At 54.7% G+C, this 19,623-nt stretch overlaps 1 protein-coding gene across 1 annotated transcript; it reads right to left on the bottom strand.

Annotated features, from left to right (window-relative positions):
• Positions 1-11,619: 11,619 nt before the first annotated feature.
• On the bottom strand, positions 11,620-19,227 carry LOC137442645 (IgGFc-binding protein-like). The gene is made up of 8 exons (XM_068141644.1): positions 18,775-19,227; positions 18,386-18,611; positions 16,548-16,861; positions 15,608-16,103; positions 14,164-14,579; positions 12,984-13,533; positions 12,679-12,759; positions 11,620-11,887 (listed from the first exon to the last, which is right to left on the bottom strand). The coding sequence occupies exons 1-8, from the start codon at positions 19,225-19,227 to the stop codon at positions 11,751-11,753; spliced, it is 2,673 nt and encodes an 890-aa protein (XP_067997745.1). The 3' UTR covers positions 11,620-11,750.
• Between the last annotated feature and the right edge of the window lie 396 nt (positions 19,228-19,623).

Below are 19,623 nucleotides of genomic sequence, written 5' to 3'. Positions count from 1 at the left end.
ACAAAGGAGCAGAGTGCAGGAAGTCTGATAAAGAAGGGATAAGTCCTCCCTGTACGGTAAGCACCAGGCACCTGCACTGCCCAGGCTTTGCCAGGAGTAGGCTTAGGTCTCTGCCTTGTATGGTCACAGCCTGGTGACATCCCATCCCACTGGGGAATTGCTCTGCTGCTCCAGTTGCCAATTGGCCAAACTGATCCTACTGCGTGAGCCCAGGGGTGAGAAGTGGATGGTGTGAGAGAGGATGGGAGCTTTAAAGCTAAGGCAATGCTCTGTCTGGGGAGCAGATGGGAAAGGCAGCTGGGGAGGAAGCCCCCCGTGAAAATCAGCTCCAGCAGGGCAGGCTGTGGGGAGGTGAATTGCAGCCTGCAGGAACTCCCCACGGAGCAGCCACCGGCACGGCAGGTCGAGGAGCCGCAGTCACCTCCCGGCAGCCTCTCTGTCCCTTTGTGTCTCAGCTCTGCCTGCTGAGAGCGGCAGGCAGCCACCAACACATTGCCCCAGGGGCTCGGGGCAGCCCTCGGCGGGTCTTGGGAGAGGCATTGCACAACCGGCTAACCCTCCTCGGCCGCTGCCCTCTCTCCTCCCTCCCCCTTCCAGGCTCCAGGGTGAGGTGGAGGAGCCGCCAGGAGGCAGGCACCGTTCAGGCGGCCTGGGGGCGGTGAGAGCTAAGCTCTGTGCCTCCCCTGCCAGCCAGCCTCTGACACCTGCAACTGCCTGGCCCAGAATGCCTCTGCAGTGTGTGCTGTGCAGCACCCGAGGCTGATGGGCTATGTTTGAAGAGGATAGAGGCTGGGCAGAAAAGGCCTTGGGGGTGCTGGGGGAGGAGAAGCTCAGCGGCAGCCAGCAGTGAGCACTTGCAGCCCAGAGAGCCAAGCAGAGCCTGGGCTGCAGCAAGGGAAATGTGGCCAGCAGGGCCAGGGAGGGGATTCTGCCCCTCTGCTCCACTCTGCTGAGACCACAGCTGGAGCTCTGGGTCCGGTTCTGGAGCCTCTGTGCCAGGAAGGATCTGGAGGTGCTGGAAGGTGTCCAGAGAAGGGCCACAAGGAGGAGCAGAGGGCTGGAGCTGCTCTGCTCTGGAGACAGACTGAGGGAGTTGGGGCTGTGCAGTGTGGAGAGGAGAAGAGGAGAGGCTCCCAGGAGACCTTCTTGTGGCCTTCCAGCATCTGCAGGGGGCTCCAAGAAAGCTGGGGAGGGACTTTTGAGGGTGTCAGGGAGGGATAGGACTGGGGGGATGGAGCAAAACTAGAAATGGATAGATTCAGATGGGATGTTGGGAAGAAGTTGTTCCCCAGGAGGGTGGTGAGAGCCTGGCACAGGTTGCCCAAGGAGGTGGTGGGAGCCTCGTGCCTGGAGGTGTTTGCAGCCAGGCTGGAGGTGGCTATGAGCAACCTGCTGTGGTGTGAGGTGTCCCTGGCCATGGCAGGGAGGTTGGTAGTGAATGGTCCTTGAGGTCCCTTCCAACCCTGACAGTTCTGTGATGCTCTCTGCCATTGGCCCTTCTGTTTCAAAAAGGAATTTCTAGGGATGAGTTGGAAAAGCCTTTGGCCTGCCTGGGGCTGTGGCCAGGACCTGTGCTGTGCTCCTGTCCTCAGGGCAAGTTGCTCTTTGTTCCAGCAGCAGCCTTCGAGCCACAAAGCTCCACCACAGCAGCTTGCTCTGGCTCACATGAGGAGGAGTGTGGCCAGCAGGTCCAGGGAGGTTCTCCTCCCCCTCTGCTCCGCCCTGCTGAGACCTCACCTGCAATATTGCATCCAGCTCTGGGCTGCCCAGTTGAGGAGGGGCAGGGATCTGCTGGAGAGAGCCCAAGGGAGGGCTCCAAGGCTGGGACTGCAGCACTGCCTGGGGAGGAGAGGCTGAGAGTCCCGGGGCTGCTGAGTCTGGAGAGGAGAAGGCCGAGAGGGATCTGATCAATGTCTATCAATAGCTGAGGGCTGGGGGGCAGGAGGGAGGGGACAGGTTCTGCTCAGCTGCACCCTGGGGTAAGCCAAGGGGCAATGGATGGAAACTGCAGCACAGGAGGTTCCACCTCAACGTGAGGAGGAACTTCTGCACTGTGAGGGTCCCAGAGGCCTGGAGCAGGCTGCCCAGAGAGGTTGTGGAGTCTCCTTCTCTGGAGTCTTTCCAGCCCCATCTGGATGCATTCCTGTGTGACCTGTGCTGGATTCTCTGCTCCTGCTCTGGCAGGGGGTTGGACTCAATGAGTTCCAGAGGTCTCCTCCAACCCTTAGCATCCTCCCATCTGTGATCCTGTGATCCGTGGTCCTCTGATCTGCATTGGGATCTGCCACTTGGATTTTCCTTGTCTCTTGGCTCACAGATCACAGCTCCTGGCAGTGCTCCAGCCAGGCAAGGTTCTGCTGATCAGCAGCTCAGGGCTCTGGGAGCACCAGGCAGGGATGGCTGAAATCAGTTTCAAACTGGTCCTGGTACGGGGCTGGAGAGGGCACTGCTGAGAGCTGCTCCCAGTGACAAACGGGTGCCAGGAGGGGGCTGGCAGGGGGCACTGCTGGGTCCTCATGCCAGTGTCAGACTGGTCCCAGATAACTGGAAACAGTATCCCCTCCCTCCCCGCACCGGGTGCCCTACTCGCCTCCCACTAAGACACCAGTAACAACCAGTAAGGAGCCAAGCAGGAAGTGGGAGCTGTGGGTGGGAGGGGAAGGGGTGGGAGGGGAGAGGGGAGTGGGGAAGCAGAGGGGGGAAGGGGAGGGTGTGGAGGGGAGGGTGTGGAAGCTGGGGGGGGGGGGGGAGGGGAGGGGGTTTGGAGGGGGCGGGACGGGACAGGAGCCTACCAGTTCCTCCGAGTTCCGTCCAAATCCACCCAGTTCCTTCCAGTCCTCTCCCAATTCCCTTCAACTCCAGCCAGCCCCTCCCAGTTCCCTGCCAGTTCCTTCCCAGTTTCCTGTTAGTTCTCACCCAGTACCTCCCAGTTCTTCCCAGTTCCTCCCTAGTTTCCTCCCCCTTTCCTCCCAGTTCATCCCAGTGTCGTGGGATGGAAGGGGTAAGGCCAAGAAACCTCCTCCCTTCCCCCTTTGTAAAGTAAAAGGAAAAAAAAATTGAAGGGAAAGGAAAAAAAAACTCGCAAGCTGAATTAGCAAAGCAGTGGAGCTATATTTACAAAGCGATGTAGGGTTTGCAGGGAGATATTTACAAATTTACAATATCTACAATATATACAAAGATATACAACAGAGTAACACAGAAATGAGAGTAATCCCTCTCGGCAGAGGGGTCCCCCACCTCCGCTCTCCCCTCTCTCCCCCCCTTTCCCCAGAATGGGATAGAAAGAGAAAGAGAGGAAAAAAAAAGTTAGAAGCAGTTCGTGTTAATTGGAAGGGAGTTAGTATACAGGCCTGTTATCTGGTTTTCAAGGCCGAGGCCTTGGCAGAAAGCCCAGCACAGAAAGCTGCTGCACGGAGAAGAGGCGGAAGCAAGACTGACTGAGAAGTGCTGGAAATGTCCAGTATAGTCCCAGCTCAGAAGTGCTTCCTCCCACTCATCCAATGAAATTAGTTTAGACTATTCCTTCCGTTTACCAACTTCCGTCCACCATATTCCCTTTCTTAAGGGGGCAACGTCAACTGGCCACAATCCACCCCTTCTAAACAATTTCATTGGCTGTTCACACTGTCCATCCAATCCAAAACGATATTTACAGTTCATGAGTAAAGTTCATAGTCCATTCCGGCTATGCTCAGATGTAGATGATTCAAAAGTCCAAGAAAATCAGAAAATGAGAAAAATGGAAAACAGTTCATTTCTTCACCGACGAAGCGAAGAAAAGGGAAACAGGGATTTCTCAGGGTCTCTTAGTTGACTCAGGGCTCTCAGGGATCTCAGGGTTCGTGCACCATAGACTCCTCGTTGATTCTTCCTTTGGACGCGATGTAGCTATACAACAGTTTGAAATTAACCTCTTTCAGCTAAAGTTAAATTTCTTTGTGGAATACACTGAATTTCACCATTCTCTTGCATTACCCAATAAGTGTGACCCGGACCTTCAGCTGAAACCACCCCTCGGACAGGTTTAGCCTCTCCTGAGGGCGAAAATACCCAAACAGTTTTACCTAACAGATTCTTCTCTCTAACAACAGGAACTCTATCACCTTCTACTTTCTGTAGCAAATCTGAATGTGCAGGTCCAGCTCGGTTCACTGAACCTCTACTATTTACCAGCCAGGTTGCTTGTGCTAAATGCTTTTCCCAGTTTTTCAAAGATCCACCTCCCATGGCTTTGAGAGTGGTCTTCAACAAACCGTTGTAGCGTTCAATCTTCCCTGAAGCTGGTGCATAGTAGGGAATGTGGAATATCCACTCAATACCGTGCTCTTTTGCCCAGTTCTTTACAAGGTTGTTCTTGAAATGAGTTCCGTTGTCTGACTCAATCCTCTCTGGAGTTCCGTGTCTCCACAGGATTTGTCTCTCCAGACCGAGAATGGTGTTGCGTGCAGTTGCATGTGGAACTGGATAAGTTTCCAACCATCCAGTGTTTGCCTCTACCATAGTAAGCACGTATTGCTTACCAGAACGAGAACGTGGTAGAGTGATGTAGTCAATCTGCCAAGCTTCACCATACTTGTACTTGGACCATCTGTCACCATACCACAAGGGCTTAAGTCGTTTTGCCTGCTTAATAGCAGCACAAATGTCACAGTCATGGATGACTTGTGTGATAGCATCCATGGAAATGTCTATGGATCTGTCACGAGCCCATTGGTATGTTGCATCTCTGCCTTGATGTCCTGACGAATCGTGAGCCCACCGAGCTAAGAATATCTCACCTCGGTGTTTCCAGTCGAGATCAAGATTAGAGTCCATGTCTACTTGAGAAACTCTTGCAGCTATATCTGCCTGATGGTTGTGTTGCTGTTCCTCAGTAGCTTTGCTCTTAGGAATGTGAGCATCGATGTGTCTCACTTTCACTGGGATTCTCTCGATTCGATCAGCAATGTCCTGCCATAGGTTGGCTGCCCAAATGGGTTTTCCTTTCCTCTGCCAACCACTCTTCTTCCAGTTCTTTAGCCAACCCCATAGAGCATTGGCTACCATCCATGAGTCGGTGTAGAGATAAAGCTTTGGCCATCTCTCACGTTCAGCTACGTCGAGAGCTAGCTGGACAGCTTTTACCTCTGCGAATTGACTGGATTCTCCTTCTCCGTCTTTCGCCTCTGCAACTCGGCGTGTTGGACTCCACACTGCAGACTTCCACCTTCGCTTGTTTCCAACAAGACGACAGGAACCGTCTGTGAACAAAGCATATTTCTTTTCATCATCAGAGAGGTCATTGTAAGGAGGAGCTTCCTCAGCACGAGTTACTTTCTCCTCTGGAGGTTTAGCACAGTTGATACCTTCAGGCCAACTTGAGATCACCTCCACTAGACCAGGTCTTTCAAGATTTCCCATTCGAGCTCTCTGTGTTATCAGAGCCATCCACTTAGACCAGGTTGAGTCTGTGGCATGATGTGGTGTGGATCCTTTGCCTTTGAACATCCAATTCAAAACTGGTAATCTGGGAGCTAGAAGAAGTTGTGATTCAGTTCCAATCACTTCAGAAGATGCTTTCACTCCTTCATAGGCAGCTAAAATTTCTTTCTCTGTTGGAGTATAATTAGCCTCTGAACCTCTGTAACCTCGACTCCAGAAACCAAGAGGTCGTCCACGTGTCTCACCTGGAGCTTTTTGCCACAAGCACCAGGTTGGACCATTGTCACTTGCAGCCGTGTACAAAATGTTCTTAATGTCTGGACCATCTCGGACAGGTCCTAGACCCATTGCTTGAATTACCTCTTGCTTTATCTGGTCAAAGGCTGCTTGTTGTTCAGGTCCCCAGTGGAAATGGTTTCTCTTTCGAGTCACATCATACAGAGGTTTCACAATCTGACTGTATCCAGGAATGTGCAGTCTCCAAAATCCCACTATCCCCAAGAAACGTAGGGTCTCTTGCTTGTTTGTGGGACTTGCCATGGTAGAGACTCTATTTACCACATCCACTGGAATGTGTCGGCGTCCATCCTGCCAGCGCACTCCCAGAAACTGAATCTCTGTGGTAGGTCCTTTCACCTTGTCTCGCTTGATGGCAAAACCTGCATCCAGAAGAATGTCAATGATTTTGTTACCTTTCTTGAAGACTTCCTCAGCAGTTTTACCCCAGACGATGATATCATCGATGAACTGGATGTGTTCTGGAGCACCTCCTTTCTCCAGAGCATCGTGGATCACTGCATGACAGATGCTTGAGCTGTGGATCCAGCCCATGGGCAGTCTGTTGAAAGTGTACTGGATTCCTCTCCAGGTGAAAGCAAACTGAGGCCTGCATTCCTCTGCTATGGGAATAGAGAAAAATGCATTAGCAATGTCTATGGTAGCATACCATTTGGCCTCTTTGGATTCCAGCTCATACTGTAGCTCCATCATGTCTGGTACTGCTGCACTCATAGGTGGTGTCACTTCATTCAGGGCTCGGTAGTCTACCGTCAGACGCCAGTCTCCATTCTGCTTCCGCACAGGCCACACTGGACTGTTGAAAGGTGAATGAGTTTTGCTGACGACTTTCTGACTTTCCAACTGACGAATCAGATTCTGAATGGGCAACAAAGAGTCACGGTTGGTTCTGTATTGTCTGTGATGCACAGTCTGAGAAGCAACCGGCAATTTAATGTCCTGTATCTTATGTTGTCCCACAACTGCAGATTCATCAGACAGTTCAGGTCTGGCAGACAGCTTCAATTTTTGTCCATCAATTTCTATTGAAGCTACTCCAAAAGCCCATTTGTAACCTCTAGGGTCTTTGAAACGCCCTTCTCTCAGAAAATCAATTCCCAAAATACAAGGTGCGTCAGGTCCGGTCACAACTGTATGCTTCCTCCATTGTTTACCAGTTAAACTTATATTAACCTCTACCTTACTTAACTCTTGAGATCCACCAGTGACTCCCAAAATAGTTATAGACTCTGATCCCTGATAATTTGATGGTATTATGGTGCACTGAGCTCCTGTGTCAACCAAGGCCCTGTACTTCCGAAATTGTGAAGTGCCAGGCCACTGGATGTACACATCCCAATAGATTCTATTATCTCTGTTATCCCTCTCCTCCCCCTGGCGGGAGGCAGGGCACCCCTAGTTATGGGGAACGTGCACATGTGCATTGCACATAGTTTGCAGGGTTATAACTTTGCGTGTTATAACTGGAGCCACTGTTGGAGCCATAAGAGTTGTTCTGGGGAACTGTGGAAGTAACAGCTACCCTTCTGGTATTGCTACCTCGGGTTCTGCCACTTTGCAATTCCCTCAGTCTCCTGAAAAGATTAGAAGTTGGTTGGCCATCCCAGCGGTTCATGTTCTCACCAAACTGATCACGCAGAGTTATCCAAATAGTTCTACGTGATTGCCTTGGTGGTCTGTTTTGGAATGACCTGTTTTGGAATGTCCTGTTTTGGAATGACCTCCTTGGAGGACGTGTATTCCTCACAGATGAGACTTGTACCCACCTGGAGGAAGAATTGAAATTATCCCTCTGTGCCAATTGGGATATGGAATTTCTAAATTCATCTTTTAACTCTCTTATGCAATTCTGAATATCACCAGACATCGTTTTAATGGCCGAAACCAAAGAACCACGTGTCATGCTGTCCTCCAATTGTCTCATTTGATCACTGAATTGGCCAACTGTAGGAGAAGCTCCACCATAACTTCTTGACACAATTCTGCTTGCCAGAATGTTTGCATAATTAGAAGGAGCAAGTTTGATGATCTTCTTAGCAAGACCAATACCCACAGGAATGTCATCAGGATTCAGAGTTTCATGTTCACCATAGAGTAGCTCTCTAACAGCAAATTCTCTCAAGCGCTTAATTCCCTCATCTATGGTAGTCCAGGGTTTAGGATTCCATGGAAGATCATCTCGGGAAGGGTATCTCAGGGCAACCGCTATTAAGAGGCGTATCCACAGATTAACCTTACCGAGAGCTTCGCCTAGATGTCTATCTATTCCATTGTCCCTTGAGAGAGTTCCTAACTGAGCTGCTGACTTGTCTCCAACTGTTAGAGCTGAAGCACCTGTATCATAACACCTACTAAGCCAAGCTAGAACTGGCTCCTTATCTGCCCTGGTGAAATCTTTACGGACATTTCGCAATTCCTCCCGGGGTGACGAACAGTCCGTAATATCATCTTCATCTTCATCTCCCTGAATTCTTTGCCCGTAAAATCCTGCTGTCATCCTCCTAAGGATCTCTTTAAGCTGAGAACCACCTTTGCCAGCTGCTTTCCTAGCTTCATCTCTATCCTGCTTTGATCTCACTAGGTTAGCTAGATCTTTAAAACAAACCTTCTCTTCCTCCTGAGCAGGATCTTTTACAGTAGAGGGCCCCTCACCAGGATCAGTCTCCTCCTCTTCTTCTCCATCTTTGGCCTTTCCAGCTCTAGTCTTTAAAGGAGCCACCTTAACTGGAGCTGTGTTTGAATTTACAGCCACCTTAATGGAAGCTGCTAAGTCCTGAGATAAATCAGCTGCTGGGGCAGTGACTTCCGGTCCCACCGAGGGAGTGGGTGGAAGTGACGTTGCTCCATTACTGGCCGACGGAGAAGAAGAAGAAGGAGAAGGAGTGGGAGAAGGAGTAGGTGCCATGTTGATACCAGCCGATGCCCTTGGCTGCTTGCTAGAATCAGCAAAGTCATTTAGAGCTGCTTTACCAATTAACTTTTTAGCCTTCTTTTTAACTGACACTGGTTCTCCACAGTCCTCGTCACTAGATGACTCTGGGACTGATCGAGAGCCACGGCGTTTTCTTTTTGATCTAGTTTTAATAACAAAACACGCCCTGGACACCTTTTTCTCTCGCCGTAAAGAAATCAGGAGATACACGTTAATTATCACCATCAGCAGAATTATAGACACCAAATAAATCACCTTTGGATCCCAGGCATCACCTAAAGTTACTGTCTCCTCAGGCGGAATCTTAAAACTCTTTATCTCAATTGGGAGAGTGGTGGAGGTAACATTCCTGTATCTCACTGGCCATAATAAATTAATACATTTTCCATACCATAATTTAACTTTATACATAACCCACATATAAATTGTCCGCACCAAATATTTACCCAGGTAATCCAAAATCAAACCCAAACAATACCTGTAAATCAGAGCCCCAAAAATTGAAAAGAATAATCGCTCCACAAACCACAATAGCTTCATGTTTGCTAATTCAGCTAGAAAAACACTAAATCAATCAAATAATAAATTGAACTAATTATCTGCCCCACGTTGGGCGCCAATAAAAAAAATGTCGTGGGATGGAAGGGGTAAGGCCAAGAAACCTCCTCCCTTCCCCCTTTGTAAAGTAAAAGGAAAAAAAAATTGAAGGGAAAGGAAAAAAAAACTCGCAAGCTGAATTAGCAAAGCAGTGGAGCTATATTTACAAAGCGATGTAGGGTTTGCAGGGAGATATTTACAAATTTACAATATCTACAATATATACAAAGATATACAACAGAGTAACACAGAAATGAGAGTAATCCCTCTCGGCAGAGGGGTCCCCCACCTCCGCTCTCCCCTCTCTCCCCCCCTTTCCCCAGAATGGGATAGAAAGAGAAAGAGAGGAAAAAAAAAGTTAGAAGCAGTTCGTGTTAATTGGAAGGGAGTTAGTATACAGGCCTGTTATCTGGTTTTCAAGGCCGAGGCCTTGGCAGAAAGCCCAGCACAGAAAGCTGCTGCACGGAGAAGAGGCGGAAGCAAGACTGACTGAGAAGTGCTGGAAATGTCCAGTATAGTCCCAGCTCAGAAGTGCTTCCTCCCACTCATCCAATGAAATTAGTTTAGACTATTCCTTCCGTTTACCAACTTCCGTCCACCATATTCCCTTTCTTAAGGGGGCAACGTCAACCGGCCACACCCAGTTTCCTCTCAGTTCCCCTCCAGCTCCCTCCAAGTTACTTCCCAGTTCCTCCCGGTTCTCTTCCAGTTCCGTCCCAGTTCCCCCAGATTGCTCCCAGTTCCTTGCCTGTTCCCTGCCAGCAGCTCCTGGCAGCCTCCAGCTCTGCCTGTTGGGAGTGGCAGGCAGCGACCAGCACCTGGCTGAGAGGCTCAGAGGAGCCTTGGAGTCCCCCAGAGCCCTCCCCGAGTGCTGCTGCTCCAGCCCTGCCCTGCTGCCAGGGCAAAGGCACCGCAGGGGCATTTGGACTCCTCTCTGCCTTACTCTCTGCTGTGCCTGGTGTGTGCCAGATGAGTGCCAGATGTGTGTGTGCCGTGTGCCAGATGTGTGCCCAGTGGTGCCCAAAGGCACCAGGCAGGGAGGTCTGAAGCTCCCTGCCCGGGCGCAGTGCCCACGGGTGGGAGGCTGCCCAGGAGCCAGCAGTGAGCTCTGGTGGCCAAGAAAGGCCAAGGGCAGCCTGGGCTGAGGGAGGAGGGCTGTTGGAAGCAGGTCCAGAGAGGTTCTCCTGCCCCTCTGCTCTGCCCTGCCGAGGCCACAGCTGGAGCCTTGTGGCCAGCTCTGGGCCCTCAGCTCAGGAAGGAGCTCCGGGAACTGCTGGAGAGAGTGCAGCTCAGAGCCACAGAGGATGAAGGCAGTGGAAGATCTTCCTCAGGAGGACAAACTGCTCCCAGTTGGTCTCTGGCTCCGTCCCTGCCCTCAGTGACCCCCAAGCCCTATGCCCAGTCTGGGACCTGCTCCCCGTATCAAACCAGTCCCAGTTACCTGCCCTAACTGGGACCAGATCCCCTCCCTCCCCACTACCCTTGGTGCCTTAACCTCCTCCCAATAACAGACCAGTAACAACCAGCACAGTGTCAAGCAGGAACTGGGAGCTATCACAAGGGGAGGGAAGGAAGCAGGGGAAGAAAGGGGGGAGAAGGAAGTGGGAGGGAAGAGCAGGGGGAGGAAGCGGGGGGTGGGGGGAACAGGAGGAGTGGGACAGGGCAGACAGGAGCCTCCCAGTTCATCCCAGTTTGCTCCTAGTTCTCTTCAAGTTACTTCCTTGGTCTTCCCAGTTCCTTCCCAGTTCCACCCCCCCAATTCCCTTCCAGTTCCCCCTACAGATTCTTTCAGTTCTTCCCAATTTCATTCCAGTTCCCTCCATTCTCCCCCCAGTTCTCTCCCATTTTGCTCCCAGTTTCCTCCCAGATCATCCCAGTTTGCTCCCAGTTCTCTCTCAGTTCTCTCCAAGCTACTTCCTAGTTCCTCCCAGTTCCTTCCCAGTTCACCCTAGTTGCTCCCAGTTCCCCCCCCAATTCTCCCCAGATGCTTCCAGTTCCTCCTAATTTCATCCCTGTTCCTTCTACTCCTCCCTCCCCCCCCCCTTCCCTCCAATTGCCCCCAGTTCCCCCCACTGGGTGTCACTGGATGTTACTGGTGGGTGGTACTGGGTGTTACTGGTGAGTGGCACTGGGAGGCGCTGGTGGGTGACACTGGTGGGGGTGCTGGGTGTCCCTGGGTGCCACCTGTGGGTGCTGGGTGGCATCTGGGTGGCACCCTGTGGGAGGTGGCCCCAAGGTGCTGGAGATGTCCCCAGGGTGGTGGAGATGTGCCCAAGGCCATAGGAGATATCCCCAGGGTGATGGGAGGTGGCCCCAAGGCTGTGGGAAGTGGCCCCAAGGTGCTGGAGATGTGCCCAACATGGCCCCAGAAGTTTTTATTGAGGAGCAGTTGTGGGTGGGGACAGAGCAGGCCCCAGGGGACAGCACCCTGGGCCACAGCCAGTTCTGGGTTGTCCTCTTCTGGCTGCCCCTCAGTGGCCTCAGCCCCAGAGGTGACAACTCAGGGCCCCAGGGCAACCCCTGGCAGGCGTGGGAGACCCAGGGGCAGCCCCAGGGGCAGCCCCAGGGGCAGCCCCAGGAGCCCCCCAGGGACCACCAGCTGGGGACCTCCCAGGGGCAGAGACCCAAGCAGCTGGCCTGAAGGAGACAACAGGGGGAAGGAGGTCTTCTCCAGGTCCTCTCCACCTCCCTGTCCCTTCCACCATCTCCATGTCCCCTCCACCACCATCTTTATCTCCATGTCCCCTCCATCTCCATATCCCCTCCACTTCCACCACCACCTCCACCTCCATCTCCCCTCCACCACCACCTCCACCTCCACCTCCATCTCCCCTCCACCACCACCTCCACCTCCATCTCCACCTCCCCTCCACCACCACCTCCACCTCCATCTCCCCTCCACCACCACCTCCACCTCCATCTCCCCTCCACCACCACCTCCACCTCCATCTCACCTCCCTCTCCCCTCCACCTCCCCTCCACCTCCATCTCCCCTCCACCTCCCCTCCACCACCACCTCCACCTCCCCACCACCACCTCCACCTCCACCTCCCCATGACCACCACTTCCCCACCACCACCACCTCCCCACCACCACCACCTCCACCACCACCACCACCTCCCCACCACCACCACCTCCACCACCACCACCACCTCCCCACCACCACCACCTCCACCACCACCACCACCTCCACCACCACCTCCCCACCACCACCACCTCCACCTCCATCTCCCCTCCACCACCACCTCCATCTCCCCTCCACCTCCACCTCCATCTCCCCTCCACCACCACCTCCACCTCCATCTCCCCTCCACCTCCATCTCCCCTCCACCACCACCTCCACCTCCATCTCTCCACCACCACCACCTCCACCTCCATCTCCATGTCCCCTCCACCTCCATCTCCATGTCCCACGGTGGCCTCCTCACCTGTCAGGTCCCTCAGCCTCCGTGGAGGGTCACAGCTGGCTCCTGGCTGGCAGCCTGGGTCCTCCTGTGGGCACCATGGGGCTGTTGGGTGGGGACAAGGAGACAGAGACAGGTCAGAGGTGGGTGGAGAGGTGGAGAACATCAAGGGTGGACACCTAGAGGTCATCCTGGCCTCATAAGAAGGTCATGGATGGACAAAGAGGGGGAGAACATGAAGGGTGGAGGCCAGCCCCAGCCCACCCAGCAGGTCCCAGCAGCAGCAGCAGCACCTCCCACCCACCCCTTCCCCAGGGCCCTCCACTCACGGCAGCCATCGGGGAGGCTCCAGGGTGCCACCTTCGCCCCAGCCTGGTGGCAGGCGGCCTGGTAGTCCTCCAGGACCTGCCTGAGGACCTCTTTGTCCCCGGGGGTCTCACAGAGGTCCCTCAAGCAGATGTGGTAGAAGGCGCCAGGGTGGACCAGGGGGTGGCAAGCTCCGAAGGGGCCTCCGGGAGCCGCCAGGAGGCCGCAGAGCTCGGCGTGCAGGGAGGCGCTCCGGGGGGGCTGGCGGCAGGGGGGGCAGGCAGGGCCCAGGCAGGGCCGGGGGCAGCCCCCGGGGGGAACCTGGGGCAGGTCCTTGTGGGGGAGGTCGCTGGGGGGGAGGTCGTTGTGGGGGAGGTCGTCAAAGTTGCCGCAGAGGCCGCAGGTGAGGTTGCGATGGGAGGAGGCCAGGGAGATGCCCAGGGCGGTGCCAGGGCCCAGGCGCAGGTGGAGCCCCAGGGCAGGCAGCAGCAGGTCGGTGCCAGAGCCGCCGGAGGTGGCGCAGAAGCTGCCGGCGGCAGGGCAGAGGGGGAGGGGCAGCAGCAGGCCGTCCACCTGTGGGGGAGGGGTGTGGGCAAGGGCCATCTCCTGCTATCCCCAACCTTCTCCAGCCAACCATCTCCAACCTTCTCCATCCATCTCCATCCAACCTTCTCCATCTCCATCCATCTCCAACCTTCTTCATCCATCTCCAACCAACCTTCTCCATCTCCATCCATCTCCAACCTTCTTCATCCATCTCCATCCAACCTTCTCCATCTCCATCCATCTCCAACCTTCTTCATCCATCTCCAACCAACCTTCTCCATCTCCATCCATCTCCAACCTTCTCCATCCATCTCCATCCAACCTTCTCCATCTCCATCCGTCTCCAACCTTCTCCATCCATCTCCATCCAACCTTCTCCATCCATCTCCAACCTTCTCCATCTCCATCCATCTCCAACCTTCTCCATCCATCTCCAACCAACCTTCTCCATCTCCATCCATCTCCAACCTTCTTCATCCAACCTCCTCTATCCATCTCCATCTCCATATCCAACCTTCTCCATCCCCATCTCCAACCTTCTCCATCCATCTCCATCCAACCTTCTCCACCTCCAACCTCCTCCAGCCAACCATCTCCACCCATCCCCACCCTTCTCCACCCCACCCCACTCCACCCTCCCCCAGGCCACTTCCTCACCTCCACCTCTCCTGGGCGTCCTGCCCACAGCACCCAATGTTGCTTCTCCAGCCTGACCATCACCCTCCTGCCACTTGGGTCACCTCCAGGGGGGTCCTCCACAGTCACCTCGAAGCCAGGGTGGCCACCACCGGCTGGCCCACAGCTCCTGGCCATCACGTAGGAGCAGTTGTGCCCTGCCACGGCCACAGTGGCACCGTCGAAGCTCAGGAAGTGCCTGGGCCCCACTGCCCGGCAGGTGCCCGGCCTGCTGCTGGTGCCCGGCCTGCTGCTGCCACCTGGTGGCATCTCCGGGCACCCCTGGGGGCCACCAGGCTGGGGAAGGTGGTGGTGGTTGGCCATACAACCTTCTCGGCACCCCTGGGTGCAGGCAGGGATGCAGGTGGAGTAATGGCTGCCCAAGGGACACCTGGGGGCTGCAAGGGGTGGGGGAGGAGACAGAGGAGAGGACATGGGCAGGAGGTCACCCAAGGGGGGTCCAGAGCCTGCTTGGGTGCTCCATGGGGTTGGTGTCCTCCAGCTACACCTCTGGGGCCTGCTTGGTGGGGTTCCAGTGGCATTCTGGAGAGATTCTGGAGAGGTTCTAGTGGGGCTCAGGTGGGGTTCTGGTGGGGCTCAGGTGGGGTTCTGGTGGGGCTCAGATAGGATTCAGGTGGGGCTCAGGTGAGGTTCAGGTAGGGCTCAGGTGGGGCTCAGGTAGGGCTCAGGTGGGGCTCAGGTGGGGTTCAGGTGGGGCTCAGGTGGGGCTCAGGTAGGGCTCAGGTAGGGCTCAGGTGGGGTTCAGGTGGGGCTCAGGTGGGGCTCAGGTGGGGTTCAGGTGGGGTTCAGGTGGGGCTCAGGTGGGATTCAGGTAGGGCTCAGGTGGGATTCAGGTGGAGTTCAGGTAGGGCTCAGGTGGGGTTCAGGTGGGGCTCAGGTGGGGTTCAGGTGGGGTTCAGGTGGGGCTCAGGTGGAGTTCAGGTGAGGTTCAGGTGGGGTTCAGGTGGGGTTCAGGTGGGGCTCAGGTGGGGTTCAGGTGGGGTTCAGGTGGGGCTCAGGTGGAGTTCAGGTGAGGTTCAGGTGGGGTTCAGGTGGGGTTCAGGTGGAGTTCAGGTGGGGCTCAGGTGGGGCTCAGGTGGAGTTCAGGTGAGGTTCAGGTGGGGCTCAGGTGGAGTTCAGGTGAGGTTCAGGTGGGATTCAGGTAGGGCTCAGGTGGGATTCAGGTGGGGCTCAGGTGGTGTTCAGGTAGGGCTCAGGTGAGGTTCAGGTGGGATTCAGGTAGGGCTCAGGTGGGATTCAGGTGGGGCTCAGGTGGTGTTCAGGTAGGGTTCAGGTGAGGTTCAGGTGGGATTCAGGTAGGGCTCAGGTGGGGTTCAGGTAGGGCTCAGGTGGGGTTCAGGTGGAGTTCAGGTGAGGTTCAGGTGAGGCTCAGGTGGGGCTCAGGTGGGGTTCTGGTGGTACTTACGACAGAAGTCTTCTGTCCTCCACCCCAGCACCTCCTGCCCAGCTTCCTGGCAGGCAGCCACGTAGGCCCCCAGGACCCTGCAGACCCCCTCGGGGTGGTGGCAGTGATCGGCGACACAGTCCTGGTAGTAGCTCCAGGGGTCCACCAGGCGATGGCAGCGGTGGAAAGGTCCTTCCTGCCTCAGCACCACCCCACAGCCCCCAGCCGCTCCCTCTCCCCTCTCCCCACACTCCCTCACCTCCCCACACCCTTTAGCCCCCGCCGGGACCGCGGCCTCGCCGTCATTCCTGGGGTCTCCGTCGGCATCGCCGCAGAGGCCGCAGAGCCTGAGGGCACTGCCCCTGCCCCCCGCCTCGGGCAGCCGGACGCTCACCCGCCCGTGGCGCCCATCCAGCGTCACCACCACCCCCTGGGGGGTCCTCAGGGTCACGTCCCAGCCTCGCGTCTCCCAGGCGAGCCCCGAGGCATGGGGTGGGTTGGCATGGGCCCCATTGACCTGCCGGGGAGGAAGGGGAGAGGCTGGGGTGAAACCAGGGGAGACTGGGGCCAGTGAGGGGGTGCTGGGGGGTGGGAGTGGGTTGAGGGGAGCCTGGAGAGCTTTTGGGTGCTATTCAGGGGTTACTCTCCTGTTCTTACGTCCTCCCAGCTTGCTCAGCTACTCGTGTGTTGCTCAGTACTCACTATAAGATCCAAACCCTCCTCCAAGGTTCCTCACCACTTACTCACCCGACTGACTAGCAGCAGGGCAACAAGGTTCTACTCAAGGGCCATGGCTCTGCTCAAGGCCCAAGACTCCACTCAAGGTCCAAGACCTCCTCAGAGGTTACTCACCACTTACTCCACCTCCCCAACACCCTCTTTGTGTCTCTCTGACCCCCTCCCACCACCCTCCTCACACCTTCCTCCCCCTTTACTCAGTGCACCCCTGTCACCTACTCACCATCACCCTCCCAGGCTCCAGCCCCACATGAGAGCCTTGGACCAGGACCTCAACGGCCTCGACACCACCAGGGCCACCATGGAGGAAGACCTGGAAGGGCTCCAGCCCCTGCCAGGTGCTCCTGGGACAGGAACCAGCCAGGAGCTGGGTGCAGGAGATGGGGACTTGGAGGTGGAGGTGGTCAAAGGTCCGGAGGTGGCCCAGGCCCAGGATAGAGCAGGTGGCAGGGCCGGGGACGTGGACGGGCCTGGGAGTAGGAGAGGGACCCATGGTGGTGCAAGGCTCCTGGGGACCTTCAAGGAAGCAGGAGGGACCTGTGGGGCGGGAGGAGAAGAGGTGAGGGCAGGGCAGTTTCTGGAAGGGCCAGCAGGCAGCCATAGCCATGGCCAGCTCCAGCATTATCCGCCCAACTTTCTCCAGCCACCTCCATGCCCTCCTCCGTCATTTCCAGCCGTCTCCCTCCATCCATCTCCACCCAAGGCCTCCTCTGATGAACAGAAAAGTCTTATTTGTAACAGAGTCGATAAGGAACTCCCCATTGTCGGCTGGGATGCTGGGATGCAGGGAGGGGGAGAGGAGCAGGCAGACAGCATTTGCAGAGGTAAGGAAGAGCAGGAGTTTTCAGTAGTTTGCTTCTGCTAGTCTTAGATCAAATGATCTTTGGTATAGAGATATAGAGATATATACATCATCTATCTATATCTATATATATCTATATAGATATAGATCTATATATAATCTATCTATAGATAGAGGTATAGATATATATATATAATCTATCTATATGTGTATATATATATCTATATAGATAGATATAGATATAGATCTATATATAATCTATCTATAGATAGAGGTATAGATATATATATAATCTATCTATATGTATATATATATCTATATAGATATAGATATAGATCTATATATAATCTATCTATAGATAGAGGTATAGATATATATATATAATCTATCTATATGTATATATATCTATCTATATAGATATAGATTAGATATAGATCTATATATAATCTATCTATAGATAGAGGTATAGATATATATATAATCTATCTATATGTATATATATCTATCTATATAGATATAGATATAGATATAGATATAGATATAGATCTATATATAATCTATCTATAGATAGAGGTATAGATCTATATATAATCTATCTATAGATAGAGGTATAGATATATATATATAATCTATCTATATGTATACATATATCTATATAGATATAGATCTAGATCTATATATAATCTATCTATAGATAGAGGTATAGAAAGATATATATATAATCTATCTATATGTATACATATATCTATATAGATATAGATCTAGATCTATATATAATGTATCTATAGATAGAGGTATAGATATATATATATATAATCTATCTATATGTGTATATATATATCTATATAGATCTATATCTATATCTATATATAATCTATCTATACCAAAGATCAAATGAGGTATATATATATATATATATATATATATATATATATATATATAATCTATCTCTATCTATACTTCTGTTGTTTATAGACAGATGACCTTGTGTACAGAAAGAGGCTGTCTGGGCTTTTCTGTGCGACAGTGACCAGGCCATTGTCATTCGGGATGCACAGCTCTTTGTACAAAAGCCCGCACAGGACTCCCTGCAGGCACACAGGTCTTTTGAAGGGAGGCTCCCTGTGTCCGGCGCCGAAATAGCAGCTTAATACAAGAAACTTATCGAGCCTCTCGTCTTCCTCTAAGTCACCTCCCCCCACCGCTTCCCACGCTCCCTTCCTCCCTTCCCTCCGCCCTCCCCCCGGGCGCGGACTCACCGCACCGCAGCTGCTGCCCCCTGCCGTCGGCCGCCCAGCGCCAGGCGCAGGCCCCGCAGAGCCGGTCGCGGAGCTCCGCCGGCGCCGTCACCGTCACCGCTCCGTCGCCGCCCAGGCTGACCCTCAGCCCCGCGGCCGCCGTGGCCCTGCGCTGCCCCCCGCCGCGCTGCAGCCGCAGCCGGCCCCCGCCCAGCGCCAGCGGCAGCCGCAGCGGCTGCCCAGACACCTGCGCGGGAGGAGGGCAAAGGCTGGCTGGAGCCGGCCAGGGGCTGGGGGGCTGCCACCAGCGCCCAGAGGCGAGCTCCGCGGGGCTGGGGAGGTGCTGGGGGCCCGGCTCCGCCACCCAGCTGCGGCACCTGTGGGGATGGGCAGGGGCTGGGGGTCCTCACCCTGGCCAGGTTCTCCTCTCCTTGCCGCAGCTCCACCTCGTAGTTGTCCCCTCTGAGGGTGAGGTGCCCGAAGGTGGTGCCCAGGCCTCTGCCCGCCTGGCCCCCGACCGTCACCTGCAGCGGGGCCAGCCCAGGCCCGCAGGTGGCCACCAGGGTGTGGCTGCAGGCGCCGGAGGGCAGCTCATGGTGCTGCCCATCGAAGGCTCGGTACCGCCGGGGGCCCTGCACGTGGCACACCAGGGGGGGCTCTGGCACGGGGGAGGGGAGGCACCTCGGGGTGGTGCCCTCCAGCTGGCACCTGGTGCCCTTGGGACAAGCCAGGTCCTGGCAGCTTGGCTTGGTGGAGACACATCTGGGGGTGGTGCCCTCCATCTGGCACCTGGTGCCCTTGGGACAAGCCAGGTCCTGGCAGCTTGGCTTGGAGGAGACACATCTGGGGGTGGTGCCCTCCATCTGGCACCTGGTTCCTGCTGGGCACTGGAGGTCATCACAGGTTGGGTTGATGGAGACACATCTGGGGGTGGTGCCCTCCATCTGGCACCTGGTTCCTGCTGGGCACTGGAGGTCATCACAGGTTGGGTTGATGGAGACACATCTGGGGGTGGTGCCCTCCATCTGGCACCTGGTTCCTGCTGGGCACTGGAGGTCATCACAGGTTGGGTTGATGGAGACACATCTGGGGGTGGTGCCCTCCAGCTGGCATCTGGTTCCTGCTGGGCACTGGAGGTCATCACAGCTTGGGTTGATGGAGACACATCTGGGGGTGGTGCCCTCCAGCTGGCACCTGGTTCCTGCTGGGCACTGGAGGTCATCACAGGTTGGGTTGATGGAGACACATCTGGGGCTGGT

Source organism: Melanerpes formicivorus, unplaced genomic scaffold (assembly GCF_026170545.1).
Source record: "Melanerpes formicivorus ecotype bairdi unplaced genomic scaffold, bMelFor1.0.p_v2 SCAF_7, whole genome shotgun sequence".
NCBI classification, from domain to species: Eukaryota; Metazoa; Chordata; class Aves; order Piciformes; family Picidae; genus Melanerpes; species Melanerpes formicivorus.
Note: the sequence above shows the minus strand (reverse complement) of the source record. Positions and strands in the feature narration are given on the sequence as shown.